Below are 22,881 nucleotides of genomic sequence, written 5' to 3' on the forward strand. Positions count from 1 at the left end.
AGGGACATGGTTAAAATAACATAAGGACATCAACTACATAAATGCAACTGTTAAAAATGATAGAGGAAGTTATACATGTACTGGGTGGAACAGCCTCCATGGTAAACTGAGTGAAACAACCTAGGGACAGAAATGTGTGGAGTATGCCACTGTTTGGGTAAAAAGGGAGAGGACTATGGAGCCTATACTCACAAATCTGCACAAGCGTAAGTAAATATATATATATATATATATATATATACATAAACAGCTCTGGAAAATCTCAAAATACTCATGATAGAAGTTGCCTTTTTTGAGGGAATTATTCAAGGACTGAGAGGCTTGAAAACGATTTAAAAAAATGCGTTGCGAATACAGTACTTTAAAAAACTCAGGTCTATAATGCGTCAATGCTTATTCTTTTGCTAACTTTTTACTCTGTCTGGGGCCGACATGCTAAAAATACGCCTGAAGCTCCGCTTTGAAGGCGGGGGCGGGGGTGGGGAGGAGGACTTTCTGTTTCCCGGGGAGCGAAGCTAGGAAAACGTACGGACAGAGCCCGCCCAACCTCGTGCTCCGTGGCTCGAGGGCCAGCCCCTCCCTCCGCCCACCCCGTCGCCGGCGGCGCCCTCGGATCTCGCCGCCTGGCGGCTGGAGTCCCCGCTTCCTCCTCAGAGGGCAGCAGCGGAGCGTCTCGGGGACGCATGCGTCCCAACTTGCGCCCGGGGAATTAGAGAGAAGAAAAGCCCCGACAAAACCCGCGCCCCAAACAAAACCCAAGTGGAAGGAAGCGCGCGGCCCTGCAGCCCCGGGGCCGCGAAGGCGCCTCCCGCCTGGCCCGCGTCCCCGGCCGCGGCGTGATGCGCACGGACCGGCCCGCGACGCCCTGGCCGCCGCTGTCCCCGCACCTGGACGCCGGTCCGGTGGCCGCGCCCCAGCCGACTGCCTCGGAGTCGCCCGGCGCCGGCGGGGCACCTCGCTCTCCATGGGGCTGAGGGACTGGCTGAGGACCGCGTGCTGCTGCTGCCCGTGCAAGTGCCTGGAGGAGCCCGCCGTGCCCGAGAAGGAGCCCCTGGTCAGGTGGGTGCGCGCCCCGGCCGCGATCTGGGGCTCCCTGGCCGCCGCCGGTCGCCGCGGAGTGGGGATGCCCGTGTGCTCGGCTGAGCCGTGAGGGGCGCCTGCTTTGAGGTCACACGGAGGCGCAGACTCAGCCCCTGGGTTCCTTCCAGGAGATCCTGCTTCTTGGGTTTGTTCCTCGGGTAAAATCTCTGCCTGAGAGCACAGATCCTCGGAGGCACCTGAGACTCAAGTGGATGCCTGCGGAAAACGCCAAGAATTCGGCTGCCGTGCCCGGGCAGGGAAGTATACGGGAGAGAAGTTTGCATGGGGGTCGGATTAAATACAGCTGTGACTGTATTTCATAGGCATATTTTAGTGAAATGGGCAACTGTGAATTTCTGTTTCACCCAGGAAAAAAGTTGGATACGTTGCATTCAGTGTTACTACTAAAAGAAGACAATCGCAGTGACTGAGCACAAGGAAATCTTTTTCACGTTAAAAAAGTACATATGTTTCTCAAGGGACAGCCTGTTCAGTGGGATGTTGATTCCTTACAGACTAAGCTGTGAAGTGTGAGGAAACTGAATGCACATTAGCAATGTGCCCAGTGGCTTTGTGAAGGGACCATACAGCACAGCTTTGTTCAGGGCTGTGATTGTAAGCAGTTATTTTATATCTTGACTCTGCTGAAATTAAGGTTTCACTAGGGCATGACTTGGGGTAGATATGATAGAAACAAAATATTAAACATGAAATTAGGAAATAGTAGATGAGGCAGAATTCCAGGATTGGGTAAGCAAATGTGGAAGCCAGTGTTTGTTATGAAGTATGTAACTAACATGATAAAGCTTTCACAACTTTTTTAAAAACATGATTTACCTTTTCTTACTCTATCAAGTCCAAGCACTTCTCTTGACTTTTGAGATCTTACATAACCCCTTCCCTCCTGTCCACTTTTATTTTCTGGTACATTACACACTGTACACTCCTTGATTTAATCAGACAGACATCCTTACTGCTCTAGGAACAATCCAACCTCCTTTTTACCTCCAAGCTTGCTTCAAGTAGTGACCTTTATTCTTTCTGCCCCTTCCTAAATGCTAGTTCTCAAGGTCCCCTCAAGCAGTATTCTTTGATTTTTTTGCCCTTATTCATCTCCTGTGAGGTAGGATTTAGAACTTGCCATCTGCTCCTCACCCTTTTTAAAAAATTAATTAATTTAAATTAAATTAATTAATATTTATTGGCTGCATTGGGTCTTCATTGCTTCACACTGGCTTTCTCTAGTTGCGGCGAGCAGGGGTACTGTTGGTTGTGGTGCACAGGCTTCTCATTGCGGTGGCTTCTCTTATTGCAGAGCATGGGCTCTAGGCACACAGGCTTAGTTGTTCCAAGGCATGTGGGATCTTCCCGGCCTAGGGCTCGAACCCATGTCCCCTGTGTTGGCAAGTGGATTCTTAACCACTGTGCCACCAGGAAAGTCCCTGTCCCTCACTCTTTAGTGAGCACACATATGTAAACATATATGTCCTGTTTGTTTTCTGTGCAGAGTCATACACACAATACCCAATGTTTTTGTTTGCTCTTGCAGTGGTGTTCCCACTTAGATTATTAGATTGTCGTGGGGAGGGAGAAACCCAGTATTCTACCCCTAGTCTTAAAAGTAGTGGATAACAGTCTGGAATTTCATGCTTGAGTTTTACACTCAACTTATCAATATTCATAATAATATGAAATACAGCCCTCAGCTTGGTTTCATTCTCAGAGCCTTGGGTCTTTCCAATATTCTTTCCAGAATTGCTATTTAAGATAATGGGGTTTTTTTGTTTTAAAATCTCAACCTTCTCTTGCCTTGGTTTACACTGTGAGTCGGTGAATTGTGCAAGTGATTTTAAAAAGACAGAGTCAATTGGGGCACAATAGCATAGTGCTCATGAGTCAGATTGCCTGGGGTTAAATTCCAAGTGGGTGATCTGGCACAAGTTATGAAACTTTTTTGTGCCTTAATTTCCTCGTCTGTAAAATGGGAATGATAATAGTATGTACCTCAAAGGGATGCAGTGGGAAACAGAATGAGCGAAGCCATGTAAAGTGCTCAGTATAGTGCCGGACACATAGTAAGCAGTCAATAAATTTTAATTATTAATTAGTATCATTGCTATTCCTCTGAGCATGTGCATATGAGTGGACTGGTCTTTTGTGGTTTAATGTCATTCTGGCATCATTTCAATATAATATTTGGGAAGAACAGCCTATTAATGGATATGTAGAGCAGTGATATGTGCATGTGTGTGTGTGTGTCTGTGTGTATACCTGCATGTTCTTTCCTGCCCAAGTCATTGGAAGGTCTAGTTTGAAATATTTTTTTAAGTGTGAAGTTCAGTGCTTTTTAATACATTCACAGAGCTGTCCGGTCATAACCACTATCTACCTCAGAACATTTTCCTCACTCCAAAGAGAAACACTATGTCCATTGGCAGTCACTTGCCCTCCCCTCCTCTCCCCCCATCCCCCAACCCCCACAGTCAACCGCTAATCTACTTTCTATTTTTACAGATTTGCCTATTCCGCACATTTTGTACAAATGGAATCATTCAATATGTGGCCTTTTGCCTCTCACTTCTTTCACTTAGCATCATGTTTTCAAGTTTCATCCATGTTGTAGGGTGTATCAGCATTTCATTCTTTTTTTTTTATCGTTGGGTAATATTCCATTGTATGACTATATTACATTTTATTTATCAACTGACGGACATTTGATTGGTTTCTACTTTTTGGCTTTTATAAATAATGCTGCTGTGAACACTGGTGTACAAGTTTTTGTGTGGACGTATGTTTTCAGTTCTCTTGGGTATATACCTAGAAATGGAATTGCTGGGTCATGTAGTAAATTCTACATTTAACTTCTTGAGACACTGCCAGGCTGTTTTCCATAGTGGCTGGTTTGAAATCTTGCTTTGGTGAAATCATATGGGCAGATGGTCTTAATTTTTATTTTATTAAAAACTTCATTCTTTATGTCATTTTTTTCATTTATAAAAAAAGGTTTTGTACAGACGCTTCCTCCTCCCAGCTAAATCCTTTATTCTAGGGTAAAACAGTGGTTTTCAAGTTTTATCTCATGCTCCGAGGCAGTAGTGCCTGGAAGGGGTGTGTCAGAGGGAAGACATTTGACATTTGTGTGCCTGACCACCTGTAGTCCTTTTCTACAATGGGCCAGGGACCCTCGTTAGTTCAGGAAAACCAGTTTTTATTTTTGGCTCCTTTGCCAATCGGACATTCCACTTGTGTTTTTGACCTTGTTCCTTTTGCTTTTTCTGGAACCTTGTACCTGCAAGAGGGTAGCGATCCCTTGTCTGGTTCGCATCTCTGTGCCACTAGTTCTTTCTTTGCCTTTTCTCTAGGAATACGCTGGGGCCTCCCCTGACTAAAGGTTTCAACCTGATATTGCCATTTTCTTTAGCTGCCATCCTTTGCAGCAGGTTGCACATGTCTTTAGAGCATAGTCAGCTGCACGCCCACCTGCTTCTTCACCTCCCCCTCATCATGAGATCTGGATCCTTCCCCTGCATGAGTACATGAAAACTGTTCTCTTGACAGTTGCAAGAGGATGAAGTCTGCTGTTCTTTTCTCGGTGTGCACGGAGTACCCCTGTGCTGACCATCCGTGCCTGATTCCCCGTTTGCTCTTTCCCTGGCCTTTGATTTCACGGTCTCTAGTCTCTGTGCCCGTGATCTGTCTAATCATGCGGGTTTCCCTGCTGGTGCCTCTGTCAACGGCGTAATTGTTAGCTAGACATCTTTTTGTTTTCTCTACTGCTGAAGATTCTGCTTGGTTTTTAAAGCCCATTTCAGTTGCCTCCTGTATGATGAAGTCTCCCCAAGGAGTTATGGTGTCTTTTTTCTTTCTTTTTACCCCTCAGGTCACGTACTGCATTCTGCCTGGTATTATTACACTTGTAAGGTGGGTGCTGCAACCCCTGCCAGACTAGAAGGGGGAGGAATGACTCTCACTCCTCTTAGCGTCCCCTGTTGTGTTGCACAGTCCTCCATATGGAGTAAAAACCGAATAAATACTTTTTGATCAATAAAAACCATAATAGCTGTGTATTAACGTCTTCCCATGTGTAAACTTTAAGAAGTGTATTTAAAGCAAAATGTTGTGAAGAATAACAGAACAAAGGCCCACATACCCAGCAGCCACCTTAAGAAAACATGGACAGCAGAGTGGAAGCCCCCCCACGCATCCCTCCATGGCTGCAGCCTCCTCCCCCCGCACAGGTGACCTCTGAATTGAATCTGTGTTTAGCATTCTTAACTTTATAGAAAAGGTGCGTACTGTATGTAGGCGAGTGCGTAAGTTTTTTTCTTTTACATACATTCTGTCATTTAATTGTCACTGTGTCCAAATGAGATAGGTGTTATCCCCATTTTATAAAGAACTCAGGGCTTCGAGTGTTCAAATAATTAATTCAGACTCATAGCTGATAAGTCAGTGAGCCAGAATCTGAATCCATGTCTGTCTGACTTCAGAGTCCATGCCTTGCATTGCAGAAAATTCAGGAAACTACCCAACAGTTTCCAAAATTAAGCTGTAATATTTCTATACTAGACACTGGTGGATAGCACTAGCCTTAGCTCGTGCCCATTGTGGCCTGTGTCTCCCACCCTTCTTCTATGTGCTTCGTTAGTATAATTCTTCTACCTGGCTGTAGGAGCAGCGTGGCCCTGGCAGCCCAGCCCAGGGGGAGTTAGAAGACCTGAGGCCTGAGTCCTTGTCCCACCTATTAACTGCTGTAGGATTTTGGGGCAGTCTCTTAACTTCCTTGAACCTTAGTTTCTTATCCTGTCCAGTGGAGAGATCCGAATTTAAGGCACAATCTTGAAGGGCCATCCCAGGCTTGATGCAGACTGTCCTCTCTCTGTGGGCTGGTGTCAGCTGAAATTCTGTTTGACATGGAATACCAGGGCAGTGAGGCTGTCGGTAGTCCTGGGAAGGAGGCTGAAGGCCCAGGACGTGTGAATCGTGACCATTTGTCAAACTCTTTAGCTGCCAAGGTTTGCTTCACCAGCAAGTAGGTGAATAGTTATTTCTAACTCCAGGAAGCTTAGAACAAGTCTGGGCCTGGAGAAATGACCCACAGCCTGACCTGGGCTTGACACCAGGCTTCGGCCCCAAAGAAAGCCAAAGGTTTCATTCTATCTCACTGTTTTCTCACCATCACCCCAGTTTTAGGCCTGAGCCATCTAATGTTCATCTTGTCCGTCATCTATGTAAGGTTTGAGGTTCTGAACGCCATTCTTCTCTGCACTGACTGTATTTCTAAAGTAGGGTAAATAGTGCTCAAAATGAAAAAAAAAAATCAGTATGCACTGAGGACAGGGCGACAGTGCATGTAGATTGTCTTGGAATGGCTGGATTACTATGTATTTGCCTGTAAAATAGTGAATGACCTTTTGGCTCAAGATTTCATGTTGCTAATTCAAAGGAACATTGGGGTATATGTTATTAGGTTCTAGGGCTGCTGCCAAAAATTACCACAAATTTTGTAGCTTAAAAACAACAGAAGTGTATTCTTTCAGTTCTGGAAGCAAGAAATCTGAAATCAAGGGCTTGGCAGGGCCATGCTCCCTCTAAAGACTCTTGGGAGAATCCTTCCTTACTGATTCCAGCTTTGGGTGGCTCCTGGTTTCCTTGGCTTGTGGCCGCACAACTCCAATCCTTGTCTCCATCGTCTTCCATGTGTCTCAAATCTCCTTTCCTCTTCTCTTGTAAGGATACCAGCTGTTGGATTTAGGGTCCACTCTAAACCCAGGATGATCTCATAAAGTCGCTATTTCCAAATAAGGTCACATTCACAGGAACTGGGGATTAGGACTGAAAGATATCTTTTGAGGGGACACTGTTCAACCACTGCAGGGTACTTTTGGGAAAATGTTTGAGCTCAAACATTTTTTTTCACTTTTACAGCAGAGCTTTCTTCCATCAGTGATGAAAGTGTGCTCTTGCCTTATACAAATCCACACCTAAGCATGAGTGGTGGCCCTTGAATTTATGTGATTCTGGAGGTGCAGCTGCAGTCGCCTTTCCTCAGAGAGACACCCAGGTCCTCTGTCCACTAGAGAGTCTGTCACCAGATGCCATCCAACACAGACATCAGAGGCCTGGAGAAAGCTAAAATGGAAAGAAGTGCAGTGTTAATGTCACTCACTAAAGCATCTTCTACTAGGCTTACTTGGAACTTTTCAGGGAAGCATAATTCTTACTCTCTGATTTATTGGCTATTAATAACTAATAAGCATCCCATGTCCAGTTGTTCAAAAGCAGAAGAAGAAAGGGAGAGAAGGAGCAACCACGGTTGAGTTTTTATTTGTGGCTGTCTCTTCAGCTGTCTGAGTGAACCCAACAATCTTAATCTGTTTTGCTTCCTGCTCTTCTCAGTGTCCACCTGCAGCTTCCATTCCTGATGACAGAATTTACAAACACATCTATGGGCAGCGAACGGAGAACAGATGTCAGTGTTTTATTTTTCTATGGTGCCTGGAATTCCCATTAGGGGAAAAGAAAATAAAACCTCAGTTTGCTCTTGATGGTTGTTTTATGCCCATGAAGAGGGGCTGTTCCGAGGAGGAACTGATTGGGGCCTGTGAGTGCTGGCAACAGAACTGAATTTCCCTGACGATAAAGAAATGGTTCAGCCAGGACTTCCCTGGTGGTCCAGTGGTTAAGACTCCAAGCTTCCACTGCAGGGGACACAGGTTCAAACCCTGGTCGGGGAACTAAGATTCTGTATGCCGCCATGCAGCCGAGTGGCCAAAAAGAAATGGCTTAGTGTGAGTTGCAGAAGTTGTGACATGTGCCTTCCCCGCTGAGCTCTGCGGATCCTTTGGAGGCTGTCTGTAGCACTTACGCCATACCAGGCACTGTCATGAGTGCTTTATATCTATTAACTAAATCCTCACCATAACCCTATGAGGCATGGTCAGTTCTTGTCAGTCATAGTAGTTACGTTCTGTGGTCACCGCAAATACTGAATCATGACTCCAAGGGGAAAATCCAAGGTTAGGTCCCTGAGAGCCCATTCATCAACTAATCAATACATAACCTTGTTTTATGTGTGTGTTTCTGCTTAAAGACACCTTATCAAATATATATTGTTGATTCATTAATATTGAACTGACAGCCAATAGTACAACTTGTGCCAGAACGAAGCTTATCTAACACGTCTTTTTAGCGCTTCAGCACTATGCTTGGGGGCTAAACAGCGAAATCACCAACAAAAAGCACAAAAATGCAAATAACGCGGCACTAATAGACCACAAAAAGGACACGTGTTCCCCAGTACAAGAGTGGAAACGTGAGAACCTGTGCCTTGGATACTGCAGAAGCACCACGAATATTGATTTGGGGATCACAGATAAATTTTAGCAAGTGGGCCAGTTTGCAGATACGAAGTCTGGGAATAGTGAGGCTGGACTGTAATTCATCTGTATTCCCTGTTGACCGTTGAAGCAAGTGAGGCCCAAGAGCTTAAGTAGTTTGCTCAGAGGCACGCACGGCCGAGGTGGAGTTTAAGTCCTATTCTATTTCAGTTCCGTAGAAAGAGTAGAGCCCTCCTAGGGTGCAGGGAGGTGTGGATCTAGCTGCTTATGCGGTATATTTTGGACATAGTGTTTGAAGTCAGAGACTTGCCCTGAATTGTTATAGTCTGGGGCTTATTTTTCTGTATTAAGGCTGTGAAGTCAGGAGCCAGTGGGAAAGAAGGGTGGTGGCTTTAAGACATTTAAGAGGCATCATCACCAGCTTTAGAAGGACAGCAATCTTTCACACATCTAGAGTCTTTCACCGTGTGGACTCACATGACCTCTGAGCTGATCAAATTGTCTTCTGCCTTTGGAAGGCTTTAAAAAATGTTGGCTGATATGCTAGTGTCAGTAGGATCTCTCAGACCGGGGCCCAGATGGTCTGGCTCTTTTCCTGTGATCTGCTGCTGGGTTCCCTAAGCTGACACAACTAACTCACCCATGTCTTTCTGCACTCCCTGTAGTTACAAAGCCCGTAGCCCTGGACCAGGCAGTGACTCACAGGAAGTGACTGCAGAGGCACCAAGGATTCCTACTGCAGGAAGGTGCTCCTGGCTCGGAGAATCCATTCCAAGCATTGTACTTTCACTTTCTTGAAAGACAGAGGAGAGAAAGGGGAGGGTCCCACATGCTGTTCCCAGAAACAGGGCCTTAGGTCCGATAAGTAGGAGGTAAATGCTTTACCAAGAAATCAGCTGCTCAAAATTCACATGAGGATGACTTTTAAAGATTTGCTTCCCCGGCAACCCCCAGCATCCCTCTTCCCTTTTTTGTGAGTTGTGTTAGTCAGTCTTGGTGACATTGGCAGTTCCTGAGATTTTTTTTTTCTTGTACGTATCATGTGATCTAGGTTTCCTGGAACTTTTCATTCTCTAGATATCTTGAAGTGATCTTACCGCTACACCTTTGTTTAAAAAGCAAATCCTGCTGAAATGTTGGGTAAAATAGCTTATTCTGTTGGCAGTGGAAATCCTTTTCAGTCTGGTTAATATGTATTTGTTTTGTGCCAGTCATATGCTATGCACTCTATTCTTTGGTGTCTTTTTTTAGGAAATAATTTTGGTGGGACAGTATGTATTTAAAGAACCCCTGTACTACCTGGAAAAGAATGTTTACGGAATTGCCTCTCACTGATTTTTTTTCTTAACTTTAAAAATTTTTGGTTTGTATATCAAAGACTAAAAACATACAAACGTGTACGGTATAAAGAACAACTTAAAGTGGATACTCCTGTAACCACCACTCAAGGCAAGAGATAGCTATCGGGGCCCCACATCCCCCAGGCCTGATGGTATCTAGACTTTTGTGATAGTCACTTCCTTGCATATCTTTATAGCTTCACCCCCTATGTATGCACCTTAAAAATGTTCTTTAGTTTTGCCTGCTTTTAAACTTTACATACGTAGGAGCAAACTGTGCGTGTTCTCGACTTTGTGAGCTCCGTCCAAGTTGGTGGTTCTCACAACTTTATTTTCCCTTTGGTTCACCCATTCTTCTGTTGGTGGACTTTTGGGTGGTTTCCAGTTTGGGGCTGTTACGCATGGTTTAGATTTTAAAGTCAGTGCCTAAGGGGAAGTTGTTCATCCTTCAGCCACACTGGCCTTCTCCTGTGTCCTCAAATACACCAAGCACATACTGTCTCAGGGCCCTTCCTTTCTATAATGTTGTTTCTCCACTTACCTGTCTGGGAAACTCGCTCACTTGATTCAGGTCTCTGCTCAAAGTCATTTTATCAGAGAATTCTTCCCTAACCACCCTCTTTAAAACAGTACTCTTCGCCCTCACTCTGTCCCTTATTCACCATGTATTCCTTCAGAGCCCTGATCACCACCAGACATAAACATATGTGCTTATTGTCTGCTTCCTCTGGAAGACTCTGAGCCCCACCTTGATGAATTTAAACAGCTCACACATCTTAAGAGCTTGTCTGTGAGTCTGGAGAGTGGATTCCAGCCTCATTTCTACCATTCAGAGCCCTGTGAGGTTGAGAAATTACATTTCATTCATTCAGCAAATTGGGCATCTGCTGAGTGCCAGGTCCTGTTCTAAGCACTCCAGATACATCACTGAGTGAAATAGATACAGATCCTATCCTCGGGGCGGGGGCTTTTATTGTAGTGTGCGTGGGGGGCAAAATAAACAGTAAATATAATAAGGAAATTAGAAGATAAATAAATACAGTTTCCCTTTGGTATCCACAGGGGATGGGTTCCAGAAACCCCACCCCCACCTCCCTCAACCCCCGGAGGCAGAACCTATGGATAAGGAGGTAAAGTAGGGGCAGGGGAACAAGCTTGCAATTTTCAATTGATGGGTCACAGTAGGCCTCATTGAGGAGAGGATGTTTAAACAGAGATTTGAAGGAGGGGAGGGAGTGAGGCATGTGGATATCTGGGGGAAAATATTTCAGGTAGAAGAAGCAGCCAGTGCAGGGTCCCTGAGATGGCAGTGTGACTGGTGGGTTCAGGGAATAGCAGAGAGGCCAGAGAGGCTGGGCTGTTATGTGGGTCCTTATAGACCACCGTGTGACCTTGGCTTATATTCTAAGTCAGTGGGAGCCACTGGAGGGTTTTGAGGGAGGGGTGACAGGATCTGATTTACATATTAAAAGGGTTGCTTTGGTTGTTGTGTTAAAAGAATTGGGGGAGGCAATGGTAGAAAGAGGTAGATCAGTGAAAACAAAAATTGCAGGAATTCTATTGCAAGACAGAGGTGCATTGTCCCCAGATGGTAGTGGCAGAGGTGGGTATTTGTTTACTGCATTGTCAATAGGATTTTCTGTTGGATTAGATGTCAGGGATGAGAGAACCAAGGATGACTTGAAGGGTTTTGGCCTGAGCAATCGGAAGGATGGGTTTCCCATCATCTGGGTAGGGAGACTGCTGGTGGGGAGGTTTGGAGGGAAGGTCAAGGCTTGGTCCACCTTGTTGAGCTTGAGCTGTCCATCAGCCGTCCACATGGAGAAGATGGGAAGAAGGCAGGTAGATGCAAGAGTCTGGCACTTGGGAGTGACGTCTGAGCTGGGAAAACAGGTATGGATTTCAGAATCTTTCTCCAGAAAATGGTGTTTAAAGCCATGATACTGGGATGAAGTGACTGGGAGAGAGTGTAAACAGGGAAGAGACCAAGGGCTGAGGCTCATCTTCCTGAGCCCCAGCGTGTCCTCAGCTAGGAGACATAAACCTCACGCTTCCCCTGCCTGCTTCACAGGCTTCTTGTCGGGACCATCTTCAAGCCATTGAAGCACTTAAGGCAATGAATGAAACGCGTGATCGCATGAGGCTGTGTCTCAGCTGTGGGATGGGCAGGCATGAAGGGGGTGGGAACGTGTCAGGGAGAGGGGCCCCGAAAAGTACCCAGAGTTTTTCTTCGTGCACATTGAGGAAGTTGGTATCTTTGGTGTTGAAGAAAGTCATGAGCCTAGGTGGTTAAACAAGGAGAAAAGCTCTAGAATCTATGGAACAATTTTTAGACTTGGGGTTAAGTAATGTTTAGACATTGAATTAGCTTAGTAAGAGAAAGGAGCCAGAGATCTGTCTTAGAAGCAGTGAAGTAAGGAAGGAAGAAACAAGGGAGGGAGGGAGGAAGGAAGGGAGGAAAGGAGGGAGGGAGAAACGGAGAGAGAGACATAGAATAGAGGAGGAAGGGAGAAAAAGGAGGAGAGGGTAAGGATCTTTGCTTCTTCCGCTCCTTCACCAGGAAGTTGCCACAGAGGGAGGAAGGGAAAGGTCTGGAAGCCAGGGGTGAAGAGGCAGGCCAGTTTCTAGTGGGGAATCAGATAAGGAGGCCTTAGGTAGTCAAGGCGGTCACACCAAACAGACTTTTGGGGTTTGTTTTTGAGACTTTCGTTTGCTGTTTACTGGAGATGTTATCTCTTCATTGTCAAAGCTTCAGTCTTGGACCAGTGAGGGCTGACACCCGGCCTGTCTGTAGGAAGAGCAGTAAAGTCACTGGAACCGCTGCCCTCACCAGCTGGCCTGTGTGCGTGTGTCTTGTTTTGTGGGGCTCTCCAGACGGTTTCACACATGGTCCTCGCTGTCAGTGAGCAGCTTTAATGCCGAGTGGCACTTAGCACGCAGTCCCAGGGCACGGAGTCCAGTGTTTCTAAGCCCAGTCTCCGTTTAGCCCTAGATGGTATTGAAAGAAGAGACTCCCCAGCGATTTGGTCTTGCGACCTAGGTGGCATTGGGGGTGGAACCTGAGACTTTGCTCTTCCTACCTTTTGGGAGTAAAAGCAGCCTCTGCTTCGCTTGTGTGTAACTTCAGAGCAACCTCTCGAATGCCCGAGGCTGATGAAGTATTTATCATCAGCAGATGGTGGCCAGGGCTGAAACGGCCGCTCTCCCTTTCTCAAAACCTTTCAGAGATTATTTTTTGGGGGAGGGAGGGAAAGTGAAGCTCCATTTCAATGCCCTCTTCCCCCTGCCTTCTGTCCTCTCCTGGTGCTTCTGGCTCAGACCCTCAGAGCCTTTGTACGGAGCTGTCTTTACACAGGTCCCATGGTCCTTCACAGTCTCGGGTACACAGACGTTCCCAAGCTGCTTCTTTACTTTATGCTTTTCTTTGCTCTGCTCTCTCCATCCTAAAGATTCAAAGTTTTAAAACAAAATGGATGCTGCCTTGAGTGGGTGGTGGAGCAGGACGAAAGGAACGGGAACCAGGGATCCCAGGAGCCAGGCTGGGCTGACAGGTCCTTCCCAGTGAGTTCAAGCCTTCATTTACTTTCACCTTGACTGGTGTTTTGGTGAAATTATTAACTTAATGATTTACTTAGCAATGAACCCCACCTTGTCTATGCCTTCAAAGAAACCTGACTTGTAACTCTAATGGATAAGAAAAAGGTGGTGGGAGCGAGGTCCAGATGAGGGAGGCCGGGGAGCAGAGTAGGGGGCTGCACGGTAGAGGCGAGCAGCCCAGATGCCAAGCTCGAGAGCATCACCCTGGGTGAGAGTCACTGCTCACCCAGGGGCAGAAGCCCTTAGTACGCTTCCTGTTTTGTCTCGTTCCCCAGGGAGGGGATCAGTGACTAGGCAGCGTCTGAGGCTCATGGGACGTCAGGCGAGCACTGCTCCTAATTAGGGAGAGCTGGGGAGGCACTGCCTGTCTGGAGACATTCACACAGACCCAGGGTTGGTCTGCCTACAGTGTTTGTAGGTTAAGGATGAGAGGCTACTGTTTGACATTGGCTGGAGTCACACGTGTGTGTGTGTGTGTGTGTGTGGTGGGGATGGGGTGACGGGGAGAAGAGAGAAAAAGAGAGAAGACAGAGAGATTGATTGATTGATTGTGAGAAAGTAGGAGCGACTGGCCAGGGAGGCAGCTGTCTTCTCAAAGCATGCAAAGAAGTTGTGGGTTATCAAGCAAAAAGTGACTAGATTATTCACAGTCAAATGTTGTCTATCACTGATTTTTCAGATGAATACTGGCTAATGTTTAAACCTCCTGCTTTAGGGAAGTTTTAATGAGTTCTGTCCGGGCTTTCCTTCAGCACGTTGGGGTGACAGCACAGTTTGCTCCATTTAAGGACTTTTAAAGCAGCTACTCTGTGTTCACCCCGGGCAGGTAATGTAGGATGTGAAAGAAATACTGGGTATGATCCCTGCCCTAGAGGAATGTATCAACTTGTTGAAGAGACAAGATGCGTGCAAATGAAACAAACTTAGGGAAAAATAAGACTGGTTTCAGAACATACTTGTGTTTTAGGACCCAGAAGGGATGTGTGCTACAGTGTCCGCAGCCTGGGCTGCAGCTCCTGGTGAAGGCTGTGCCCCTGGGGTCTGGATGCCTTGAGGAGAGGCCCCAGGGGAATTTGCCGGTTTGCACAGGGGACACTTCACACATGTAGGCGTTGTCTGAGCCTCTGCGTCTGCGGGTGCATTCCTGTCACAGCACTTGGATTCAGTCCCATGACTGTGGCTGCTTGGAGACGCCCCAATGGGGACCTCGTGCTGGGGGAACTCCCCGCTGACTGCCTGTCCTGGGAGAAGTCAAGCAACTCGGCAGTCTTGTCCCTGCCAGCAAAGTGGGGTAGCGTCACCCACCCTTCTCACCTCAGATGGTTGTATAACAGGAGGGATGGAGCGCGGAAGCCCTTGGGTAAAGCACTGTGTGGTTTATCACTGGCCACAAAATCTATTTAGGCAAAAAGAAGTTGGACTTAATACTCTTCATGCTCTGAAACTCTGCAGTGCTGCCTGCTCTTGGGAATTCCTCTTCGTCCAGCGTTCTCTCTCTCTGGGCTCTCACTGCTCTCTCCAGTCTCCCTTCCACCCCTGGTCTTTAGGTCAGCCGTTCCCCTGAGGTCTTTCCTCACTCCCGTTTGTTCCCAGATGCTTCCTCTGATGCCATGGCTTCTGCGGTGATGGAGATGCACGAGCATTTCTCCCAGGTCTAAGATCTCCCGCCCTGTCCTTCCGCCTAAGCCCAGATCCCAACTGCTCTCTGAATGTCCTGCAGGCACGCAGGTCAGCCTTGGCTTCCTCTGTGCCGTCCCAGGTAAAGGCATCGCCCTCACACGGTCAGCACTGACTCCTCTCCTCCTGCCTCTGTGCTGCCGTCACCAGTCACCGGGGCGGCCGCGTCTGAGAGTCTCTGATGCTTCTGGAACCCAGCCCCTCATCACTATTCCCACCGCTGTTTCTCTAGCCCACATCCTCATTCACTCTCACCCCAGCCAGTGTTTCGGAATGTGTAGAATTAACACGTGCTTATTTAGCAATAGAACCCCACCTTTCCTATGCCCCAAAGAGATCTTCCTCGTAACTCTTAACAAGTGAGATGTAGACAGAGCAGCTGTGCTGGTTGTGGTTGGTTTGTGGCTTTCTTTCTCTCCCTGCCCAGGCAGCCCTGCCCATCTCCTGCCCCACTCTTCCCCCACAGTGGCCCCGAGGCCCCCTGACACTAGGAACTCAACATGACGGGAAAGCCACACCTACCCTCTTGTGACAGTTGATTGTGACAGCCTCCTAAGCCATCTCTCTGTTCCTTCTTTATCCAGAGTTGTTTCTGTAAAACCCAGACCTGGTAACTTCTCACCATCCACAGAACAAAGCCTGAACTCTAGCAGGTCCTCAGCCGGACCCCCAATCACCTGTTCTTCCTGTGGCTCCATTTCCCTCCCCGTGGGCCAGCGTGGTTATCCCTGCGTGAATGCTTGGAATTCCCCAACCCTGCAAGCACTTGAAGCCTCCATGCGCTACTGGCCCTGTTCCCTCTGCCAGGAACACCTTTCCCCTTGCTTCTCTTCCTGGAGAAAGGCTGTGTACTCCTCAGGTCTGGGTTAGATGTTGTCGTCTCTGTGAAACCTTTCTTGAATTTCCTTCTCATCACACATAATGTGCCACTCCTTCTCTGTTCCTACAACTTTCTGTTTGCACATAAAAAAAAATCGCTTACCTCCTTACATTATAGTTGCAGTAGCAGCAGGGACAATGTCCTATTTATTTTCGAGGTCCCAAAGCACCCCAGCCCAGCACCAGTATATAGTTGTTGAATAAACAAACAACTGAATGAATGAATGAATGAATGAATGAGTTTGACATGCTCGTTAAAGCCTGTAGGGGCACCAAGGCATCATTTGCCTCCCCTTTCACTGGCTCATCATTCTTTTTTTTTTTTTCTTCTTCTTTTTGTCCTGTTCATCAGCTTTTTGTCAATTTTTTTTATTAGTCCAGCCACAAGAACTCATGAAGGGTAGAGTGGGAAATTTACGCCTCCTGGACACTCTCTTTTTTTTTTTTTTTTTTTTTAGAACTTTTATTGAGATATAGTTAACAGACAATAAACAGCATATATTTAGAGTGTACAATTTGGTATCCCAGTCTCCCAATTCATCCCCCCCAACCCTCCCCGCTTTCCCCACTTGGTGTCCATGTGTTTGTTCTCTACATCTGTGTCTCTATTTTGTCCTTTCTTGTCTCTTGTGACATTTTTTATTTTTTTTATTTTTATATATTTTTTTATTTTTTATTTTTTTGGGGGTACACCAGGTTCAATCATCTGTTTTTATACACATATCCCCGTATTCCCTCCCTTCCTTGACTCCCCCCCTCCATTTTTTATTTTAAAGTCTATTTTATTGGATATGAGTATTGCTACTCCAGCTTTCTTTTGATTTTCATTTGCATAGAATATCTTTTTCCATCCCCTCACTTTCAGTCTGTATGGGTCCCTAGGTCTGAAGTGGGTCTCTTGGAGACAACATATATATGGGTCTTGTTTTTGTATCCATTCAGCCAGTCTGTGTCTTTTGGTCGGTGCATTTAGTCCATTCAAGGTTATTATTGATATGTATGTTCCTATTACCATTTTCTTAATTGTTTTGTTTTTGTTTCTGTAGGTCCTTTCCTTCTCTTATGTTTCCCGCTTAGAGAAGTTCCTTTAGCATTTGTTGTAGGGCTGGTTTGGTGGTGCTGAATTCTCTTAGCTGTTGCTTGTCTGTAAAGCTTTTGATTTCTCCGTCGAATCTGAATGAGATCCTTACTGGGTAGAGTATTCTTGGTTGAAGGTTCTTCTCGGTCATCACTTGAAATATATCATGCCACTCCCTTCTGGCTTGCAGAGTTTCTTTTGAGAAATCAGCTGTTAACCTTATGGGAGTTCCCTTGTATGTTGTCATTTTTCCCTTGTTGCTTTTAATAACTTTTCTCTGTCTTTAATTTTTGTCAGTTTGACTACTATATGTCTTGGCGTGTTTCTCCTTGGGTTTATCCTGCCTGGGACTCTCTGTGCTTCCTGGACTTGGGGAGCTATTTCCTTTCCCATGTGAGGGAAGTTTTCAACTATAATCTCTTCCAGTATTTTCTCAGGTCCTTTCTCTCTTCTCCTTCTGGGACCCCTATAATGCGAATGTTGGTGTGTTTAACATTGTCCCAGAGATATCTTAGGCTGTCTTTAGTTCTTTTCATTCTTTTTTCCTGATTCTTTTCTGCATCAGTGATTATCACCATTCTGTCTTCCAGGTCACTTATTCGCCCTCCTGCCTCAGTTAATCTGCTATTGGTTCCTTCTAGTGTATTTTTCATTTCAGTTATTGTGTTGCATATCTCTGTTTGTTTGCTCTTTAATTCTTCTAGGTCGTTCGTAAACTTTTCAATCTTTGCATGCAGTCTTTTTTCAAAGTCCTGGATCATCTTCACCATCATTATTCTGAATTCTTTTTCCGGAAGAGTGCCTATCTCCTCTTCATTTAGTTGTTTTTCAGGGGTTTTTATCCTGTCCCTTCATCTGGTACAAAGTCCTCTGCTTTTTCATTTTCTCTATCTTTCTGTGGCTGTGGTTTTCAATTCCACAAGACGAAACACTGCTGATACTGCTGTCTGGCTCATCATTCTTAAAAGGAGCGGGTGGTGGGTCCCTCTGTGTTTCAGCCTTTGTGGTGTCAGGCAGCTAAGGAAAAACAGGGCAGTTCTGAGAACACTGTGGCTGAGCTCTGTCTGGTTCCCTGTAAGTTGCTCCTTCTCCATACTTCTGATCACTCTGTCCAGTCCCAGACCCTACACTTCTGAATTGCAGCAGGAGAGATTTAAAGAGCACTCTTCAGCATCCATTCAAGTAGCTGGCTCCTGCCGGCCTTGGTTCCAAGATCCCATCCCGTTTGCCCCAGTTTTCACAAGTGGGCCGTTGTTGGCTCTCCCAAGCCTGAGCTGTACCCCATCACACGAGTGCTGGAGCCCTTCCCCTGCTGGGAGGGTTCCTGTGCTGAACCTCAGTTTGGTGCCCAGGACTCTGCTTTTCGTGGTGAGATCTTCTTAGTGCCAACTTTTGAGTATTTCATGTTTGTTTAAACCTTAACATTTACCTTCAGCCCAGCTGTCAGTTACTCTCACCCCTCCTTCCCAGGTGTGGTCTGTTTGTCTGGTGTCCACTGTCTGTCCTCATTTGCCATTCCCTCATGTCACACCTGCAGGTGTGTTTGCTACCCCATGGCCATGGGGCATCCTTGCTCTGCCTCAGACAAGGGCATTACTCATCATCCAGGTGAGAAGCCAGAGAGCTTCTACCCTCTCCTGCTCCCAGATAATGCACTTTTCTTCAGCTGCACACTGCCATTCTCATCCTCATACCTATCCTGTCTCACCTGAGTTACCTCATTTGCATCTTAATGAATTCCCCAAGTCCACTCTTCACCCCTCTGTAGCATTTTCCACACATTAGCCAGAAAGATCTTTAAAGATGTAAGATTGGACTTCCCTAGTGGTCCAGTGGTTAGGACTCCAAGCTTCCACTGCAAAGGGCACAGGTTTGATTCCTGGTCAGGGAACTAAGATCCCACATGCCACTCAATGTGGCAGAAAAAAAAAAAGATATAATACTGTTCATGTTACATCACAGTCCTGCTTAAAACCCTTCCACATCTTACCTTGTTCTTAGGAATAAAGACTACATTTCTAAAAATGTTAGAAAACACAGCCTACAAAGCCAAGGGTGCTTGGCCCCAACAGCCTCCTTAGCCTCTTTTTCACTCACTAGCCAATGTCCCCCTTCTTCTCATGCATACACCCTGCTTCCTCCCACCCCAGGGCCTTTGAACATGCCATTTCCTTTGTTTGGCACTCTGTTCTTGCTTTCAGCTTAAAGCTCAAGCATCTCTTTTTCACAATGCCTACCTGATGCTACCCCTGCTAGCTCTCACGGCTCCCTGAAGCCCCCTTTATAGCACTTTTCACAGTTTTTAATTGTATAGTCATATGATCATTCATTACTCTGTTTCCTTCCCTAGACTCTAGGGAGGTCCAAGGACAGGGACCACATCTGTGTTGCTCACAATTTTATTGAGTCCTGTGATTAACATGGAGTCAGTCTTGCATACATATTATTAGATGACAGGGATAACCCCAGCATGACCCTACCTGACCCGTCCCACAGAAATTAACCAGGTCTGTGTATAAGCATGTCCTAGGGATGATGCTCAGCCACTCAGCTCCTCATAAGCCCAAGCATGGACACTGCCTCATAACGGGTAAATCGTGAAACAAACGTCCAGCATGGGGCTCCTGAAATCCTTACTCAGCATCCCACATTGTTTATTGAAAGTATTTGGATGTGTGTATTTATTATTTAATTTTCTTGTTGTAAGGATTTGATATTTTATACCATAGCACTCTACATTTATTGTATTTCCTTAAATTCAGAGCCAGTAAAAATTTCATCTCTTCATGTTGTTTTCTTCTTTTAATCACATGAGAATTCTGTTCCCCATTGGATTTCCTTTTTTTTTTTTATTGTCTTAGCTGCTGGGGTTCTCAGTGCTAAATTTCATGTTTAACATTGTAAAATTATCTCTGTCCCGGTATCCTGTTATATCTGTCCTGTGTTGTTTTTAAAGTGATTTCTTTCTTGTTCCATTGTGTTATGCTTAATTATTAAAGACAATTCAGCTTCTTTTCTTAGGAATATATATTTATTTGTTACATTATATAATATATAATACATTTTAATTTATATTATGAAGGTGAATCAAAAATTATCTGCCCTCCAGTTAATTAAAACTTCTGTAAATTCTACAGCCAGAGTGCGGATAATTTTTGACTCACCCTTGTATCTATTGCATACATATGATGTGTATATTTTGTGTAATATATATTACAAAGCCCTTATGCCCCCTTTTTTATCCCATAGTGGTAACAATCCGTATTCTTCGTTTGGAGCCACGCTGGCCAGGGATGATGAAAAGAATTTGTGGAGTATGCCTCACGACGTGTCCCATACGGAGGCAGATGACGACAGGGTCCTTTACAACTTGATTGTCGTTCGTAATCAGCAGGCCAAAGATTCAGAGGTAAGCACCTTTTGAGATCTTGCTGTGTGCAGGTGATAATGTCCAGTGAAAAACAGCAATGATGGAGAAGACCAGCTTGGAATAGAGAGAAGAATGAAGGATGAGATGTGTGAAAGGAAGAACAGGTCTTTTAGCAGCATCTAGTTGCTAATTATAGCTGGTCTTTGTACACCTGCTTAATGCAGGATAAGACTGATTTCTAATTGTTACTTTAATGGTACAAATTACAACTGTGCTGAAACAGCAAGTCAGGGCTGTTCAGAGCCTGAAGATACTTTATGGTCTTAAATGGCTTAACCAGTCCGCCTCTAATCTTTCCAGTTGTTTAGCAAGCCCCTGTTAAAGATTCAGATTGATGGTTTGGGATACTTTGCATCATCACTAATTCTGAATTAATGGGGCTTGAATTATTATTTTTTTTCTTCTGTTTGTATCTTTTTAAATTGTGCTTATTGATCAAACAGCATATCTGCCATATTTGAGATGATTTGTGTGATAAGGCTTGAAACCACTCTTAATGGACTTTTAATCAGTGTTATTGATATGGGAACACTAGACTGTTGAACAACAGACGACCTCATAAATTAAGAGAAAATAGCAAAAGGGATCGTGTTTTATTTTCTCCTTTATTTCAGAAGTAGTATTATATACTGTACATGATACAATATAATACAATATTACGGATGTCATTTCCCATATAATACAACCTAAGTTTTCTAACTTCTGTGTTCATCTGTTATTTCTGAGTAGATACCTATATTAAATATGACTTTATGTTTTCCTTTGTGTCTTATGGTAATTGAGAAAGATGGGACATTTAAAACCTTAGGTGCTGGCTCTGAAGAAAAGCACCAGCGTGTGTGTGTGTGTGTGGGGGGTGGACAGTGGGGGCGGGGGTTTATGGCGAGGGCATCTGTCTGTTCCTTATCTAGGTTTCTTTATTTTTGCTAATTAATTACTAACTATTTTTCCCTGAAAAAGCATGCTTTAGCGGATGATAACTTTTAGAAGAGCTGTGTGTCCTGGTCCGTTTATTCTGGTGTGACTTGGGATACCTTTGGGGGTTTAGAGGTGGGCTTAGAGGGGGTGATCACAATTTCCTCTGGTTCTTGAGGCCTGGGGGAAGGGTGGGCTGGAGAGTCCCCCAGTGGCTTCAATGACCATCCTTTCTTGGGTGTGGGGTGCTGATGAGGACAGCTTCTACTAGATACTGGTCACAGGGCTTAACTAGTGGCTGTGCACCATGATGCCCCTGGTTTCCCATGTCCCCCCTGCAATCCCCTCCTCCACTGGTAACATTTAAAGGGCATCATAGAGGCTGCTCGGGCCAGGAACAGCCGTCCTGGCTGCCCTTCCTGAGCTTATGCACAGGAATGCAAACATGACCTTGTTTTCCCTTTAATGGGAAGAGCTAATTCTTACCCCGCTGTATTGGGCTGACCAGTTACAGTTTCTGTTGGTGAAAATGGAACTAGTTCTTCTCTTGTTTTCCTTTTCTTTCCCCACTCTGCCCAAAGCTGTAACGGCAAGTGGGAAATACATATATAGTGCACCTCTCTCTCCCCAGGGCCTCATGCCAGGTGGAAAAGGGGCTTGACGGGTGTTTGCACTGAGCCTGGCAGCTCTCTCTGGAGGAGCTCCTGCCTCTCTGCCCTCTTTGCCTTTACTTCTGAAAAGTCAGTAGAGGAGGCAACGTGAGCTGCAAAGCACTCTGAGTAAGCACAGCCTGCCTCCAAAGCGGCCGCTCTCTCCTTTCTGTGCTGCTCTGGGAACTTCTGTGAAGGGCCTTCCAGAAGGCTTTTTCTTCTCCTTGCCTAAGAGATGAAGTCAAGTCTAACTCTAGAGGAACTCTGGAACCAAGACAGGCCATCGGGTCAATAACATGAAGATGTGGTGATGTTGATGATTATACATCAACAGAGACTTGAAATGTCTCTGTTTATGGTGCCTCCTTTTTTTTTTAGGTGTAAAAGAAAAAAATATATATATGCATAAAAGTATATATACAACATATATTTTAAGATATGTAGGTATACATACATACACAATATATGCACATAGTTTAAAAAAGTTTCTTATATTTTCTTCCCAAAATTTGAAATGCATATATAAAAGTATATGTTAATATATCTATTCATGTTCCCCATAGATTGGATCGTACATTACATATCATTCTGCACTTTGCTTTTTTCCACTTATTTTGGACATATTTCCATTTCAGCATGTGTAGATTTACCTTATTGTTTTGAGGGGCTCTCTATTCTCTTGCATAGATTTACCATCATTGATTCAGCCAGTTCCTATTGATACTTAGGTTGATTCAGGTGTTTTGCTGTTAGGAGCAGAAGCAGTGCTCCAGTGGGTATCCTTATATACTTGTATGACTCACCATAATTTTTCCAGGAGTAGAATTGCTGGATCACAGAGTATGAGTGTACTTAAAATGTTGGAATTGTCACAGTGCTTCCTTCTTGGAAGAAC

At 45.2% G+C, this 22,881-nt stretch overlaps 1 protein-coding gene across 1 annotated transcript in view; it reads left to right on the forward strand.

Moving 5' to 3' along the window:
* The first annotated feature begins 633 nt into the window (after positions 1–633).
* MREG (melanoregulin) overlaps positions 634–22,881 on the forward strand; it is a 64,246-nt gene continuing 41,998 nt past the window's right edge. The window contains exons 1-2 of the mRNA XM_057745306.1: positions 634–1,059; positions 20,241–20,400. Coding sequence (XP_057601289.1) covers positions 965–1,059; positions 20,241–20,400 — 255 coding nt within the window. The 5' untranslated portion in view covers positions 634–964. The remainder of the gene's footprint in view (positions 1,060–20,240; positions 20,401–22,881) is intronic.

The sequence above is a fragment of the Hippopotamus amphibius genome, chromosome 8 (assembly GCF_030028045.1).
Source record: "Hippopotamus amphibius kiboko isolate mHipAmp2 chromosome 8, mHipAmp2.hap2, whole genome shotgun sequence".
Classification (NCBI taxonomy): Eukaryota; Metazoa; Chordata; class Mammalia; order Artiodactyla; family Hippopotamidae; genus Hippopotamus; species Hippopotamus amphibius.